Source organism: Oncorhynchus clarkii, chromosome 4 (genome assembly GCF_045791955.1).
Source record: "Oncorhynchus clarkii lewisi isolate Uvic-CL-2024 chromosome 4, UVic_Ocla_1.0, whole genome shotgun sequence".
Taxonomy (NCBI): Eukaryota; Metazoa; Chordata; class Actinopteri; order Salmoniformes; family Salmonidae; genus Oncorhynchus; species Oncorhynchus clarkii.
In genome coordinates, this window is record NC_092150.1 from 74,160,416 (window position 1) to 74,176,171 (window position 15,756).

The following is a 15,756-nucleotide window of genomic DNA, read 5'->3' on the forward strand; positions in this document are numbered from 1 at the left end:
TTGCTCGCACACACACTTTTTCAGTTCTGCCCACAAATGTTCTATAGGATTGAGGTCAGGGTTTTATGATGGCCACTCCAATACCTTGACTTTGTTGTCCTGAAGCCATTTTGCCACAACTTTGGAAGTATGCTTGGGGTCATTATCCATTTGGAAGACCCATTTGAGACCAAGCTTTAACTTCCCGACTGATGTCTTGAGATGTTGCTTCAATATATCCAAATAATTTTCCTACTCATGATGCCATCTATTTTGTGAACTGCACCAGTCTCTCCTGCAGCAAAGCACCCCACAACATGATGCTGCCGCCCCCGTGCTTCATGGTTGGGATGGTGATCTTCGGCTTGCAAGCCTCCCCCTTTTTCCTCCAAACATAACAATGGTCGTTATGGCCAAACAGTTGTTTTTGTTTCATCAGACCAGGGGACATTTCTCCAAAAGTATGATCTTTGTCCCCATGTGCAGTTGCAAACCGTTGTCTGGCTTTTTTATGGCGGTTTTGGAGCAGTGGCTTCTTCCTTGCTGAGCAGCCTTTCAGGTTATGTTGATATAGGACTCATTTTACTGTGGATATAGATACTTTTGTACCTGTTTCCTCCAGCATCTTCACAAGGTCCTTTGCTGTTGTTCTGGAATTGATTTGCACTTTTCGCACCGAAGTACGTTCATCTCTAGGAGACAGAACGCGTCTCCTTCCTGAGCGGTATGACGGTTGCATGGTCCCATGGTGCTCAGTTTCCACCTCATTTTGTGTGCAGTGGGCACTAGATGTCGACCGATTATGATTTTTCAACGCCGATACCAATTATTGGAGGACCAAAAAAAGCCGATGCCGATTAATCGGCTGATTTATATATATAATATAAATATTAATATATAAATATATATATATATATTTGTAATGATGACAATTACAACAATACTGAATGAACAATGAACACTTTTATTTTAACTTAATATAATACTTAAATAAAATCTATTTAGTCTCAAATAAATAATGAAACATGTTAAATTGGGTTTAAATCATGCAAAAACAAAGTGTTGGAGAAGAAAATAAAAGTGCAATATGTGCCATGTAAAAAGCTAACGTTTAAGTTCCTTGCTCAGAACATGAGAACATATGAAAGCTGGTTCAATATTCCAAGATCTTCTATATTCCCAGTTAAGAAGTTTTAGGTTGTAGTTATTATAGGAATTATGACGCGTCAACTATTTCTCTCTATACCATTTCTATTTCATATACCTTTGACTATTGGATGTTCATATAGGCACTTTAGTATTTCCAGTGTAACACTATAGCTTCCGTCCCTCTCCTCGCCCCTACCAGGGCTCGAACCAGGAACACATCGACAACAGCCACCCTCGAAGCAGCGTTACCCATTGCTCCACAAAAGCTGCGACCCTTACAGAGCAAGGGGAACAACCACTCCAAGTCTCAGAGCGAGTGACGTTTGAAACGCTATTAGCGCGCACCCCGCTAACTAGCTAGCCATTTTACAACAGTTACACCAGCCTAATCTTGGGAGTTGATAGACATGAAGTCATAAACAGCGCTGTGCTTCAAGTATTGCAAACGCAGTAAAGTGCTGTTTGAATGAATGCTTACGAGCCTGCTGCTGCCTACCACCGCGTAGTCAGGCTGCTCTATCAAATATCAAATCATAGACTTAATTATAATGTAATAACACACAGAAATACAAGCTTTTGGTCATTAATATGGTCAAACACGGAAACTATCATTTAGAAAACAAAACATTTATTATTTCAGTGAAATACGAAATCGTTCCGTGTTTTATCGAATGGGTGGCAACCCTAAGTGGCAACCCTAAGTCTAAATTTTGCTGTTACATTGCACAACTGTCAATGTTATGTCATAATTATGTAAAATTCTGGCAAATTAGTTCGCAACGAGCCAGGCGGCCCAAACTGTTGCATATACCCTGACTTTGCGTGCAATGAACGCAAGAGAAGTGACACAATTTCCCTATTTAACATTGCCTGCTAACATGAATTTATTTGAACTAAATATGCAGGTTTTAAAAAATATACTTCTGTGTATTGATTTTAAGAAAGGCATTGATGTTTATGGTTAGGTACATTTGTGCAAAGATTGTGCTTTTTTCAGCAATGTGCTTTTGTTAACCGTTTGGTGAAGCTGAAGTAGGCTGTGATTCGATGATAAATTAACAGGCACCACATTAATTATATGCAACGCAGGACAAGCTAGTTAACCTAGTAATATCATCAACCATGTGTAGTTAACTAGTGATTATGTGAAGATTGATTGTTTTTTAGAAGATAAGTTTAATGCTAGCTAGCAACTTACCTTGGCTCCTTGCAGCCACAAGGTTCTTTTGACGCTGCACTCGTGTAACAGGTGGTCAGCCTGCCACTCAGTCTCCTCGTGGATTGCAATGTAATCGGCCATAATCGGCGTCCAAAAAGGCAGATTGTTATGAAAACTTGAAATCGGCCCTAATTAATCGGCCATGCCGGTTAATCGGTTGACCTCTAGTGTGCACATAGACTGTCTTCTCTTGAGAGCCAGGTCTGCCTATGGCGGCCTTTCTCAATAGCAAGGCTATGCTCACTGAGTCTGTACATAGTCAAAGATTTCCTTCATTTTGGGTCAGTCACGGTGGTCAGGTATTCTGCCACTGTGTACTCTCTGTTTAGGGCCAAATAACATTCCAGTTTGTTCAGTTTTTTGTTTTGTTAATTCTTTCCAATGTGTCAAGTAATTATCTTTTTGTTTTGTCATGATTTGGTTGAGTGTAATTGTGTTGCTGTCCTGTGGCTCTGTGGGGTGTGTTTGTGTTTGTGAACAGAGCCCCAGGACCAGCTTGCTTAGGGGACTATTCTCCAGGATCATCTCTCTGTAGGTGATGGCTTTGTTATGGAAGGTTTGGGAATCGCTTCCTTTTAGGTGGTTGTAGAATTGAATGGCTCTTTTCTGGATGTTGATAATTAGCGGGTATCGGCCTGATTCTGCTCTGCATGTATTATTTTGTGTTTTACACTGCACACCATAAAGGGCAATGGGTTCAATAACTGATTCAAGTATTTTTAGCCAGATCCAAATTGGCATGTCGAATTTTATGTTCCTTTTGATGGCATAGAAGTCCTCTCTCTCTCTCAACACCTCAGGCTGTTGTTCTTCAGATCCAGCTGCTGCTACCCTGTCACATACACAATCACAATATAAACACCATACTACTCAGTCACAATAAACACAGACACACACACCAAATTCACATACACATGATGCACTCACACACACAATCACACACAGCCTACCCCTGTCATACTCCCTTCAATCTTCCCCATTTTGTTGCATATCATTAAATGTCCTCAGCTATTTTAGATGATGTTTCCTCTTCCTTCCTCTGTCACAATCACGGCCTCTCGTCACCGAGCACATCATGGTCCTTAGGAGAATGAGGTGGAACCCTGCAAATGCTGCAGGTGACTTATGGAGAAACCAGTATGATGTTGTCAGGGCAGAATATGGCTCAGCTAGTGAGTTACCTCAGTACCTTTTGCTGGTGCAACTGACTAGCATGTGTATGAGAGTGAGTCAATGTGGCTATTTGTAGGTCTTGGGTGTGTGTGTCCGTGTGTGCGTGTGTGTGTGTGAGAGAGAGTGACTGTGTGTGTGTGTGTGTGTGTGTGTGTGTGTGTGTGTGAGAGAGAGTGACTGTGTGTGTGTGTGTGTGTGTGTGTGAGAGAGAGAGAGTGACTGTGTGTGTGTGTGACTGTGTGTGTGTGTGTGTGTGTGTGTGTGTGTGTGTGTGTGTGTGTGTGTGTGTGTGTGTGTGTGTGTGTGTGTGTGTGTGTGTGTGTGTGTGTGTGTGTGTGTGTGTGTGTGTGTGTGTGTGTTTGTTCATTCATTTCCTGGTCATAGGGGATTTGAAGTGATAATTTCCTCCTTCCGATTTAATTTCTCCTGGTCAAGGGTGAAGACAGGAGGAAATGAAAGACAAATGAAAAGATAAAGAGAGAGTTCAAACTTGACTGATCAGAGTGCATCCCCCATCAGCCTTCGCTGGTCCACAAGGCTCTGAGCAGACCTTAGATCAGTGTCTGGGGGTAACTGTGCTTTCCTCCTGCAGGGATGATGGTAAGGAGGGGCTGAAGTTCTACACCAACCCCTCCTACTTCTTTGACCTGTGGAGAGAGAAGATGCTGCAGGACACAGAGGACAAGAGGAAGGAGAAGAGGAAACAGAAGGTAATGAAGGGCAGCCATTGGCCTGTCACCAGCATCCTGTCTACATATTGGTGGATTCAGCGTGGTGTCGTTAGCCCATTGGTCCTTAACTGAGGGGCTGTGTCACCAAGTGGCTTTCTGACCCTAACTAATTTCAGAACAGCTCTCCATATCGTAAGCATAATCTCAGCCATTATGAGCGCAGTAGTGGAACTGTTCTTGGATCAGAATTGCCAGTATTATTAACATCTAGAGCTACAGATGATATATGTGATGAAGGACATAACACTGTAGTCTATGGTCAGTGATTCACACACACACACACACACACACACACACACACACACACACACACACACTGGTCGATATGGGTCAGTGGGGTGGGGAAAGATGAGGTGAGCATAAATCACTGATTATACAGAATGACCACAGTACATATCGACCCATGGCGTACTCTACACACACACACACACACACACACATTAAAGCATAGATTCACGAACACACACACACATTAAAGCATAGATTCACGAACACACACACACACACATTAAAGCATAGATTCACGAACACACACACACACAAACACACACACATTAAAGCATAGATTCACGAACACACACACACACACACAAACACACACACATTAAAGCATAGATTCACGAACACACACACACACAAACACACACACATTAAAGGATAGATTCACAAACACACACACACACACAGGGAACCATTAGCTATGTATCTGTAATAGATGAGCATCAGGGAGGGGAGGATACAGGGTGGTTCTCTGTTGTCTAGTTATTTACTCTAATTAATGGTTGGCTCTGCCCTCTCTCTGCCCCCGCTCCTCATGAGGGAGCCTTTGTTTATCCTTAGAGAGACACACTCACATTTCCATACACCCACATACTGTACACACAGCTGATCTCATGTGGGGCCCTTCATAAATACACATTTACTATACTGTATACACACATACACGTACACACAAATGCTCTCATGAGGAGGAATGCTGTGCATCCTCAGAAACACACACACACACACAAGCATGAGGGAGCCTTTGTATATTGTCCGAGATCTCCTTCCGTCTCTCACACAAACCCTAAATTACTGAGCAGTCAGCCCCTGTGCAGAAGGAGGGGTCTCCTGCCCCGAGCCCCAGGGGCTCCCTATGACGCTAATCAGCACCAGCTTGAGAGGCGGGCCATAGCCCTCAGTTCCCCATACCATTCAATCAGAGGCCAATGTGGTTAGATTTACAAACACAACCAGTCAATGAGATAGAAGCTTCCAAAAGGAACCCTGCCAGAGGTTTGGGATATAGAAGTTGAGGTTTGGGTTTTCATGGTGGTGATAAATGGTTCAGTCACAAGGCTCACAGTCAGGGAACAGGGGACAGTTACAGTAGTCAGGGGACAGGGGACAGTTACAGTAGTCAGGGGCAGGGGACAGTTACAGTAGTCAGGGGACAGGGGATAGTTACAGTAGTCAGGGGACAGTTACAGTAGTCAGGGGACAGTTACAGTAGTCAGGGAACAGGGGACAGTTACAGTAGTCAGGGGACAGTTACAGTAGTCAGGGGACAGTTACAGTAGTCAGGGAACAGGGGATAGTTACAGTAGTCAGGGGACAGTTACAATAGTCGGGGGACAGTTACAGTAGTCAGGGTACAGTTACAGTAGTCAGGGGACAGTTACAGTAGTCAGGGGACAGTTACAGTAGTCAGGGAACAGGGGATAGTTACAGTAGTCAGGGGACAGTTACAGTAATCAGGGGACAGTTACAGTAGTCAGGGGACAGGGGATAGTTACAGTAGTCAGGGGACAGTTACAGTAGTCAGGGAACAGTTACAGTAGTCAGGGAACAGGGGACAGTTACAGTAGTCAGGGGACAGTTACAGTAATCAGGGAACAGGGGATAGTTACAGTAGTCAGGGGACAGTTACAGTAGTCAGGGGACAGTTACAGTAGTCAGGGAACAGGGGACAGTTACAGTAGTCAGGGGACAGTTACAGTAGTCAGGGGACAGTTACAGTAGACAGAGGACAGTTACAGTAGTCAGGGAACAGGGGACAGTTACAGTAGTCAGGGGACAGTTACAGTAGTCAGGGAACAGGGGATAGTTACAGTAGTCAGGGGACAATTACAGTAGTCAGGGGACAGTTACAGTAGTCAGGGGACAGGGGATAGTTACAGTAGTCAGGGGACAGTTACAATAGTCAGGGGACAGTTACAGTAGTCAGGGGACAGTTACAGTAATCAGGGGACAGTTACAGTAGTCAGGGGACAGGGGATAGTTACAGTAGTCAGGAGACAGTTACAGTAGTCAGGGAACAGGGGACAGTTACAGTAGTCAGGGGACAGTTACAGTAGACAGGGGACAGTTACAGTAGTCAGGGAACAGGGGACAGTTACAGTAGACAGAGGACAGTTACAGTAGTCAGGCAACAGGGTATAGTTACAGTAGTCAGGGGACAGTTACAGTAGTCAGGGGACAGTTACAGTAGTCAGGGGACAGTTACAGTAATCAGGGGACAGTTACAGTAGTCAGGGGATAGTTACAGTAGTCAGGGGACAGTTACAGATGGCAGGGAACAGGGGACAGTTTCAGTAGTCAGGGAACAGGGGACAGTTACAGTAGTCAGGAAACAGGGGACAGTTACAGTAGTCAGGGAACAGGGTACAGTTACAGTAGTTAGGGAACAGGGGACAGTTACAGGGGACAGTTACAGTAGACAGAGGACCGTTACAGTAGTCAAGGGACAGTTACAGTAGTCAGGGGACAGTTACAGTAGTCAGGGGACAGTTACAGTAGTCAGGGGACAGGGGATAGTTACAGTAGTCAGGGGACAGTTACAGTAGTCAGGGGACAGGGGATAGTTACAGTAGTCAGGGGACAGTTACAGTATTCAGGGAACAGGGGACAGTTACAGTAGTCAGGGGACAGGGGACAGTTACAGTAGACAGGGGACAGTTACAGTAGTCAGGGGACAGGGGATAGTTACAGTAGTCAGGAGACAGTTACAGTTATCAGGGAACAGGGGGCAGTTACAGTAGTCAGGGGACAGTTACAGTAGACAGAGGACAGTTACAGTAGTCAGGCAACAGGGTATAGTTACAGTAGTCAGGGGACAGTTACAGTAGTCAGGGAACAGGGGATAGTTACAGTAGTCAGGGGACAGTTACAGTAGCCAGGGGACAGTTACAGTAGTCAGGACCAGTTACAGTCGTCAGGGAACAGGGGACAGTTACAGTAGTCAGGGGACAGTTACAGTAGTCAGGGAACAGTTACAGTAGTCAGGGAACAGGGGACAGTTACAGTAGTCAGGGGACAGTTACAGTAATCAGGGAACAGGGGATAGTTACAGTAGTCAGGGGACAGTTACAGTAGTCAGGGGACAGTTACCGTAGTCAGGGGACTGTTACAGTAGTCAGGGAACAGGGGACCATTACAGTAGTCAGGGGATAGTTACAGTAGTCAGGGGACAGTTACAGTAGTCAGGGGACCGTTACAGTAGTCAGGGGACAGTTACAATAGTCAGGGGACAGTTGCAGTAGTCAGGGGACAGTTACTGTAGTCAGGGGACAGTTACAGTAGTCAGGGAACAGTTACAGTAGTCAGGGGACAGTTACAGTAGTCAGGGAACAGGGGACAGTTACAGTAGTCAGGGGACAGTTACAGTAGTCATGGGACAGTTACAGTAGTCAGGGGACAGTTACTGTAGTCAGAGGACCATTACAGTAGTCAGGGGACAGTTACAATAGTCAGGGGACAGTTGCAGTAGTCAGGGGACAGTTACAGTAGTCAGGGGACAGTTACAGTAGTCAGGGGATAGTTACAGTAGTCAGGGGACAGTTACAGTAGTCAGGGGACAGTTACAGTAGTCAGGACCAGTTACAGTAGTCAGGAAACAGGGGACAGTTACAGTAGTCAGGGGACAGTTACAGTAGTCAGGGCACAGTTACAGTAGTCAGGGAACAGGGGACAGTTACAGTAGTCAGGGGACAGTTACAGTAATCAGGGAACAGGGGATAGTTACAGTAGTCAGGGGACAGTTACAGTAGTCAGGGGACAGTTACTGTAGTCAGGTGACAGTTACAGTAGTCAGGGAACAGTTACAGTAGTCAGGGGACAGTTACAGTAGTCAGGGAACAGGGGACAGTTACAGTAGTCAGGGGACAGTTACAGTAGTCAGGGGACAGTTACAGTAGTCAGGGGACAGTTACTGTAGTCAGAGGACCATTACAGTAGTCAGGGGACAGTTACAATAGTCAGGGGACAGTTGCAGTAGTCAGGGGACAGTTACAGTAGTCAGGGGACAGTTACAGTAGTCAGGGGACAGTTACAGTAGTCAGGGGACAGGGGATAGTTACAGTAGTCAGGGGACAGTTACAGTAGTCAGGGGACAGTTACAGTAGTCAGGACCAGTTACAGTAGTCAGGAAACAGGGGACAGTTACAGTAGTCAGGGGACAGTTACAGTAGTCAGGGAACAGTTACAGTAGTCAGGGAACAGGGGACAGTTACAGTAGTCAGGGGACAGTTACAGTAATCAGGGAACAGGGGATAGTTACAGTAGTCAGGGGACAGTTACAGTAGTCAGGGGACAGTTACCGTAGTCAGGGGACAGTTACAGTAGTCAGGGAACAGGGGACCATTACAGTAGTCAGGGGACAGTTACAGTAGTCAGGGGACAGTTACAGTAGTCAGGGGATCGTTACAGTAGTCAGGGAACAGTTACAGTAGTCAGGGGACAGTTACAGTAGTCAGGGAACAGTTACAGTAGTCAGGGGACAGTTACAGTAGTCAGGGAACAGGGGACAGTTACAGTAGTCAGGGGACAGTTACAGTAGTCAGGGGGCAGTTACAGTAGTCAGGGGACAGTTACTGTAGTCAGAGGACCATTACAGTAGTCAGGGGACAGTTACAATAGTCAGGGGACAGTTGCAGTAGTCAGGGGACAGTTACAGTAGTCAGGGGACAGTTACAGTAGTCAGGGGATAGTTATCGTAGTCAGAAAACACAAACAGTTACAGTAGTCAGGGAACACAAACAGTTACAGTAGTCATGGAACAGTTACAGTATTCAGGGAATAGTTACCATAGTCAGGGAACACAAACAGTTACAGTAGTCAGGGAACAGGGGACAGTTACTGTAGTCAGGGGACAGTTACAGTAGTCAGGGGACAGTTACAGTAGTCAGGATAGTTGCCGTATTCAGGGAACACAAACAGTTACAGTAGTTAGGGAACACAAACAGTTACCGTAGTCAGGGAACAGGGGCAGATACAGTAGTCAGGGAACAGGGGACAGTTACAGTAGTCAGGGAACAGGGGACAGTTACAGTAGTCAGGGAACAGGGGACAGTTACAGTAGTCAGGGGACAGTTACAGTAGTCAGGGGACAGTTACAGTCACACCACTGTGTGTTTAGAAAAGACAGAGGACACAGAATATATAGAAGATGTATTTCACAGAATACTAGGCTATGGGCCTATATATACAGTATTCAATAGACCTTGTTTTGTGTAGACAGGGTATTGAGTTGGGATGGTGGGGGAGTTGGGGCCAGATCCCAGTCTAATAAAAGGCTTAACTCAGTGGGGTTATAAAGCCCTATTCATTTCCCCTGCACCACAATACACTGGCAGCCATTACAGTACAGAGTACAGAGCCCTTACAGATAGCCAGGTGAGGGAGATTTCTGGGGTCTACACACAAATAGTTCTGGTTTGGGTTCAGATACATTATGGGATACAGGCATACAAGTACAGGATGGTGGAATAAGAGACGACTGTGTTTCTGGCATGGACATTATGGAGCTATGTGAGTGGATAGACATATCCTTGGCTAGAGAAAGTGAGTGAGAGAGAAAGAATGAACAGAGAGAGAAAGAAAGAAAGAAAGAAAGAACAGAGAAAGAAAGAAAGAAAGAACAGAGAAAGAGAGAGAGAAAGAACAGAGAAAGAGAGGGAGAGAGTGTACAAGCATCTCTACAACAGATCAGGGCACTTTTTTCTGGAACAAACTGGTTTTATAAACTACCAACATGCAGGGACTGGATTTGCCCCGATTGCCAACTCCCCACAATGTACTCCCCCCTTCAACACAATATTACTGGTCAGGTTCCCTACCCATGCTCTAACCCCTCTCCCTCTCTCCTTCCCTTCGTCCTCTCCCCTGTTCTCATCCCGTCTCTATTGTGTGCAGCTGGAAATGCCTTTTCATTTGTGGCCAGAGGGCCTTATAAGAGTCCCCTCCCCCCCAGAGGTAAGGCTGACCCCCCAGACCCTGTCATGGGACCCTCAGGTTATCCTGCTGTCCCCCTACCTAACCCCCCGTGAGGCATTTGCCCTGCATCAAAGCAGTGGACTGGCCCCCACTAACTCTGCTGCTAACCCCTCCTACTTACCTACCAAATACTTACCTACCTACTACTTACCTACCTCTTACTTACCTACCTCTTACTTACCTACCTCCTACTTACCTACCTCCTACTTACCTACCTACTACTTACCTACCTACTACTTACCTACCTACTACTTACCTACCTACTACTTACCTACCTACTACTTACCTACCTACTACTTACCTGGAAACACTTGTTAATCACCTCCCTAACTACAAAACACTTCTGAGACAATCGCTGGCTGGCCGGATTGTAACCTCATAGGTTAGCATGCAGCCCTCCCTCCACCTGCTGCCCACTAACACAGACCCTCCCTCCACCTGCTGCCCACTAACACAGACCCCCTCCCTCCACCTGCTGCCCACTAACACATACCTCCTCCCTCCACCTGCTGCCCACTAACACAGACCCCTCCCTCCACCTGCTGCCCACTAACACAGACTACCTTCCTCCACCTGCTGCCCACTAACACAGACTCCCTCCCTCCACCTGCTGCCCACTAACACAGACCCCTCCCTCCACCTGCTGCCCACTAACACAGACCCCCTTCCTCCACCTGCTGCCCACTAACACAGACCCCCTCCCTTTACCTGCTGCCCACTAACACAGACCCCCTCCCTTCACCTGCTGCCCACTTCCCACTAACACAGACCCCCTCCCTTCACCTGCTGCCCACTAACACAGACTCCCTCCCTCCACCTAATGCCCACTAACACAGACCCCCTCCCTCCACCTGCTGCCCACTAACACAGACCCCCTGCCTCCACCTGCTGCCCACTAACACAGACCCCCTCCCTCCACCTGCTGCCCACTATCACAGACTCCCTCCCTCCACCTGCTGCCCACTAACACAGACCCCCTCCCTTTACCTGCTGCCCACTAACACAGACACCCTCCCTCCACATGCTGCCCACTAACACAGACACCCTCCCTCCACATGCTGCTCACTAACACAGACCCCCTCCCTCCACCTGCTGCCCACTAACACAGACCCCCTTCCTCCACCTGCTGCCCACTAACACAGACCCCCTCCCTTCACCTGCTGCCCACTAACACAGACCCCTCCCTCCACCTGCTGCCCACTTCCCACAAACACAGACCCCTTCCTCCACCTGCTGCCCACTAACACAGACACCCTCCCTCCACATGCTGCCCACTAACACAGACCACCTTCCTCCACCTGCTGCCCACTAACACAGACTACCTTCCTCCACATGCTGCCCACTAACACAGACTACATTCCTCCACATGCTGCACACTAACACAGACCACCTTCCTCCACCTACTGCCCACTAACACCGACTACCTTCCTCCACCTGCTGCCCACTAACACAGACCCCCTCCCTTCACCTGCTGCCCACCAACACAGACCACCTTCCTCCACCTGCTGCCCACTAACACAGACTACCTTCCTCCACCTACTGCCCACTAACACAGACTACCTTCCTCCACCTGCTGCCCACTAACACAGACCCCCTCCCTCCACCTGCTGCCCACTAACACAGACTACCTTCCTCCACCTGCTGCCCACTAACACAGACCCCCTCCCTCCACCTGCTGCCCACTAACACAGACCCCCTCCCTCCACCTGCTGCCCACTAACACAGACCCCCTCCCTCCACCTGCTGCCCACTAACACAGACTACCTTCCTCCACCTGCTGCCCACTAACACAGACTCCCTCCCTCCACCTGCTGCCCACTAACACAGACCTCCTCCCTCCACCTGCTGCCCACTAACACAGACCCCCTCCACTAACTACCAGGATGGTTGTGATCTGATATTTCTCCCTGTACTTCACATGTAAGAGGTTCAGTACTACTATGTACTTGGTAATTCAAATTAGGGGTGAAAGTAAGGTGGTCTGGTACGAGGTACCGGTAAAATAAATAGTGAGGGTACGCCGTACCGGTAAAATAATAGTGGGGGTACGCCGTACCGGTAAAATAAATAGTGAGGGTATGCCGTACTGGTAAATTAAATAGTGAGGGTACGCCGTACCGGTAAAATAAATAGTGAGGGTACGCCGTACCGGTAAAATAAATAGTGAGGGTACGCCGTACCGGTAAATTAAATAGTGAGGGTACGCCGTACCGGTAAAATAAATAGTGAGGGTACGCCGTACCGGTAAAATAAATAGTGGGGGTACGCCGTACCGGTAAATTAAAAAGTGGGGGTACGCCGTACCGGTAAAATAAATAGTGGGGGTACGCCGTACCGGTAAAATAAATAGTGAGGGTACTCCGTACCGGTAAAATAAATAGTGGGGGTACGCCGTACCGGTAAATTAAATAGTGGGGGTACGCCGTACCGGTAAAATAAATAGTGGGGGTACGCCGTACCGGTAAAATAAATAGTGAGGGTTTGCCGTACCGGTAAATTCAATAGTGAGGTTACGCCGTACCGGTAAAATAAATAGTGGGGGTACGCCGTACCGGTAAATTAAATAGTGAAGGTACGCCGTACCGGTAAAATACAGTGGGGGTACGCCGTACCGGTAAAATAAATAGTGGGGGTACGCCGTACCGGTAAAATAAATAGTGGGGGTACGCCGTACCGGTAAATTAAATAGTGGGGGTACGCCGTACCGGTAAAATAAATAGTGAGGGTACTCCGTACCGGTAAAATAAATAGTGGGGGTACGCCGTACCGGTAAATTAAATAGTGGGGGTACGCCGTACCGGTAAAATAAATAGTGGGGGTACGCCGTACCGGTAAAGTAAATAGTGAGGGTACGCCGTACCGGTAAATTAAATAGTGGGGGTGCGTCGTACCGGTAAATTAAATAGTGGGGGTACGCCGTACCGGTAAAATAAATAGTGGGGGTACGCCGTACCGGTAAAATAAATAGTGGGGGTACGCCGTACCGGTAAATTAAATAGTGGGGGTACGCCGTACCGGTAAACTCAATAGTGGGGGTACGCCGTACCGGTAAATTAAATAGTGACGGTACGCCGTACCGGTAAAATAAATAGTGGGGGTACGCCGTACCGGTAAAATAAATAGTGAGGGTTTGCCGTACCGGTAAATTAAATAGTGAGGGTACGCCGTACCGGTAAAATAAATAGTGAGGGTACGCCGTACCAGTAAAATAAATAGTGAGGGTACGCCGTACCAGTAAAATAAATAGTGAGGGTACGCCGTACCGGTAAAATAAATAGTGGGGGTATTCCGTACCGGTAAAATAAATAGTGAGGGTTTGCCGTACCGGTAAATTAAATAGTGAGGGTACGCCATACCGGTAAAATAAATAGTGAGGGTACGCCGTAACAGTAAAATAAATAGTGAGGGTACGCCGTACCGGTAAAATAAATAGTGAGGGTACGCCGTACCGGTAAAATAAATAGTGAGGGTACGCCGTACCGGTAAAATAAATAGTGAGGGTACGCCGTACCGGTAAAATAAATAGTGAGGGTACGCCGTACCGGTAAAATAAATAGTGAGGGTACGCCGTACCGGTAAAATAAATAGTGAGGGTACGCCGTACCGGTAAATTAAATAGTGAGGGTACTCCGTACCGGTAAATTAAATAGTGAGGGTACGCCGTACCGGTAAAATAAATAGTGAGGGTATGTGGTTCGGCGAGAACACTGACATTTTTCCAAGGCAGAGATGAGTGGCCGAAACCGAGACACGCGGACAGCAGTGGACACATACATTCTGTCCTAATGACAATCACCAAGTGTCATTACACTTTTTGGTGTGTTGTGTAGAAGAGGTCTCTTTCCATTCACCACTGTTTAGAGGTTGGAGATATGTTGTGAGTAGATGAACATGCGTGGTAGTAAAGGAGCCCTTTGAGGTGATTGTTTGACAATCAGATGAAGACATCATGACTGGTTGAGGTTATGCCAAGGTAAAAGGCATAGAAGGTCCTGTATCAGAATAAATTAATTCTACTTTCACCCCATGACAATGACCAAATGATGGTTAGGTAACTGTACAAGGTCCCTCCCTCCCACCCACCCCCAGACTCCCAGGCTGGGTTAGGACCTGCATGGGGGAGTAGAGAGAGCAGTGGCGGTGGCATTACGCTGAGTCTGTCACACACACACACACTGTATACACACACACACTGTATACACACACTGTATACACATATACACACACACACTGTATATACACACACACACAGCAAGACACACTCCTGTGTGCCGCTGGCACATTCAGATGGAGGATGACTGCATGGGTTAGTCATACAGGGTCCTGAAATTAGCCACATTTATAACAGTAATTACACATGCAGAACCCACACACACACTCAAACATGAACACACACACACACACTCAAACATGAACCCACACACACACTCAAACACGAACACACACTCACAGCGACCCCCACACTCATCACTCATAACCATTTTAACTGATTAAGGAAAAGCTTGCGAGTACAATAAACCTTCGGGTCCATTCCATATTCTCTGGTGTGTGTGTGTGTGTGTGTGTGTGTGTCCTTCTCTCCACCCGTGCTTCCTCAGCGTAATGGCCTGTGATTAATCGTGGCTAATCAATATGCATTACTGTTAGGATTCATGATGTTCCCTTCACTCTGCTGTGTGACTACTGTCTGCCCTGGGCATCACAGGGACGGGTTGGGGGCGGGGTCAACTACAGCTAGCTAAACACAAACACAGGCTGACAACCGCCCAATCCACGTCTCGTCAAATCACTACCCACCTCTCTGTCACACGCCCGCCTGATCACCTGAGCATGTGTCACGGAAACAAATGTCGCGTCTCTGGCATCATTAAAGGTGAAGACTGTTATTTATCACATCAATTCTCTGTAAATATTATTACGTGATTAGACTAATCATGTAAATTGAATTAACTAGGAAGTCGGGGCACCATGGAAAATCTTCAGATTACAAAGTTATCATTTTCCGAATATAACTCTTCAGATATTTTAATATCTGATCAATTAGTCTTGTAATTAATGAATTATTCTTTACCTCACATCAGTCTCATTCCAAACGTCGTAAATTGATAGCTATCTGCATGAACCCAGCCTAAACTATGAATCATCCATACACTATTGGCTTAATCATTTATTTACTAACTAACTAAATAATCACAGAAATGCATAAACAAACAAACAGTAGATATTGGTAGGGAAGATCCCCTAGTGGGCTAA

General features: G+C 46.8%; 1 protein-coding gene across 3 annotated transcripts in view; it reads left to right on the top strand.

The window, feature by feature from the left end:
- LOC139407267 (WASP family member 1) overlaps positions 1–15,756 on the top strand; it is a 152,240-nt gene that overhangs the window by 117,858 nt on the left and 18,626 nt on the right. For all 3 annotated transcript variants that reach the window (XM_071150898.1, XM_071150897.1, XM_071150899.1), the window contains exon 5: positions 4,113–4,230. In XM_071150898.1, coding sequence (XP_071006999.1) covers positions 4,113–4,230 — 118 coding nt within the window. The remainder of the gene's footprint in view (positions 1–4,112; positions 4,231–15,756) is intronic.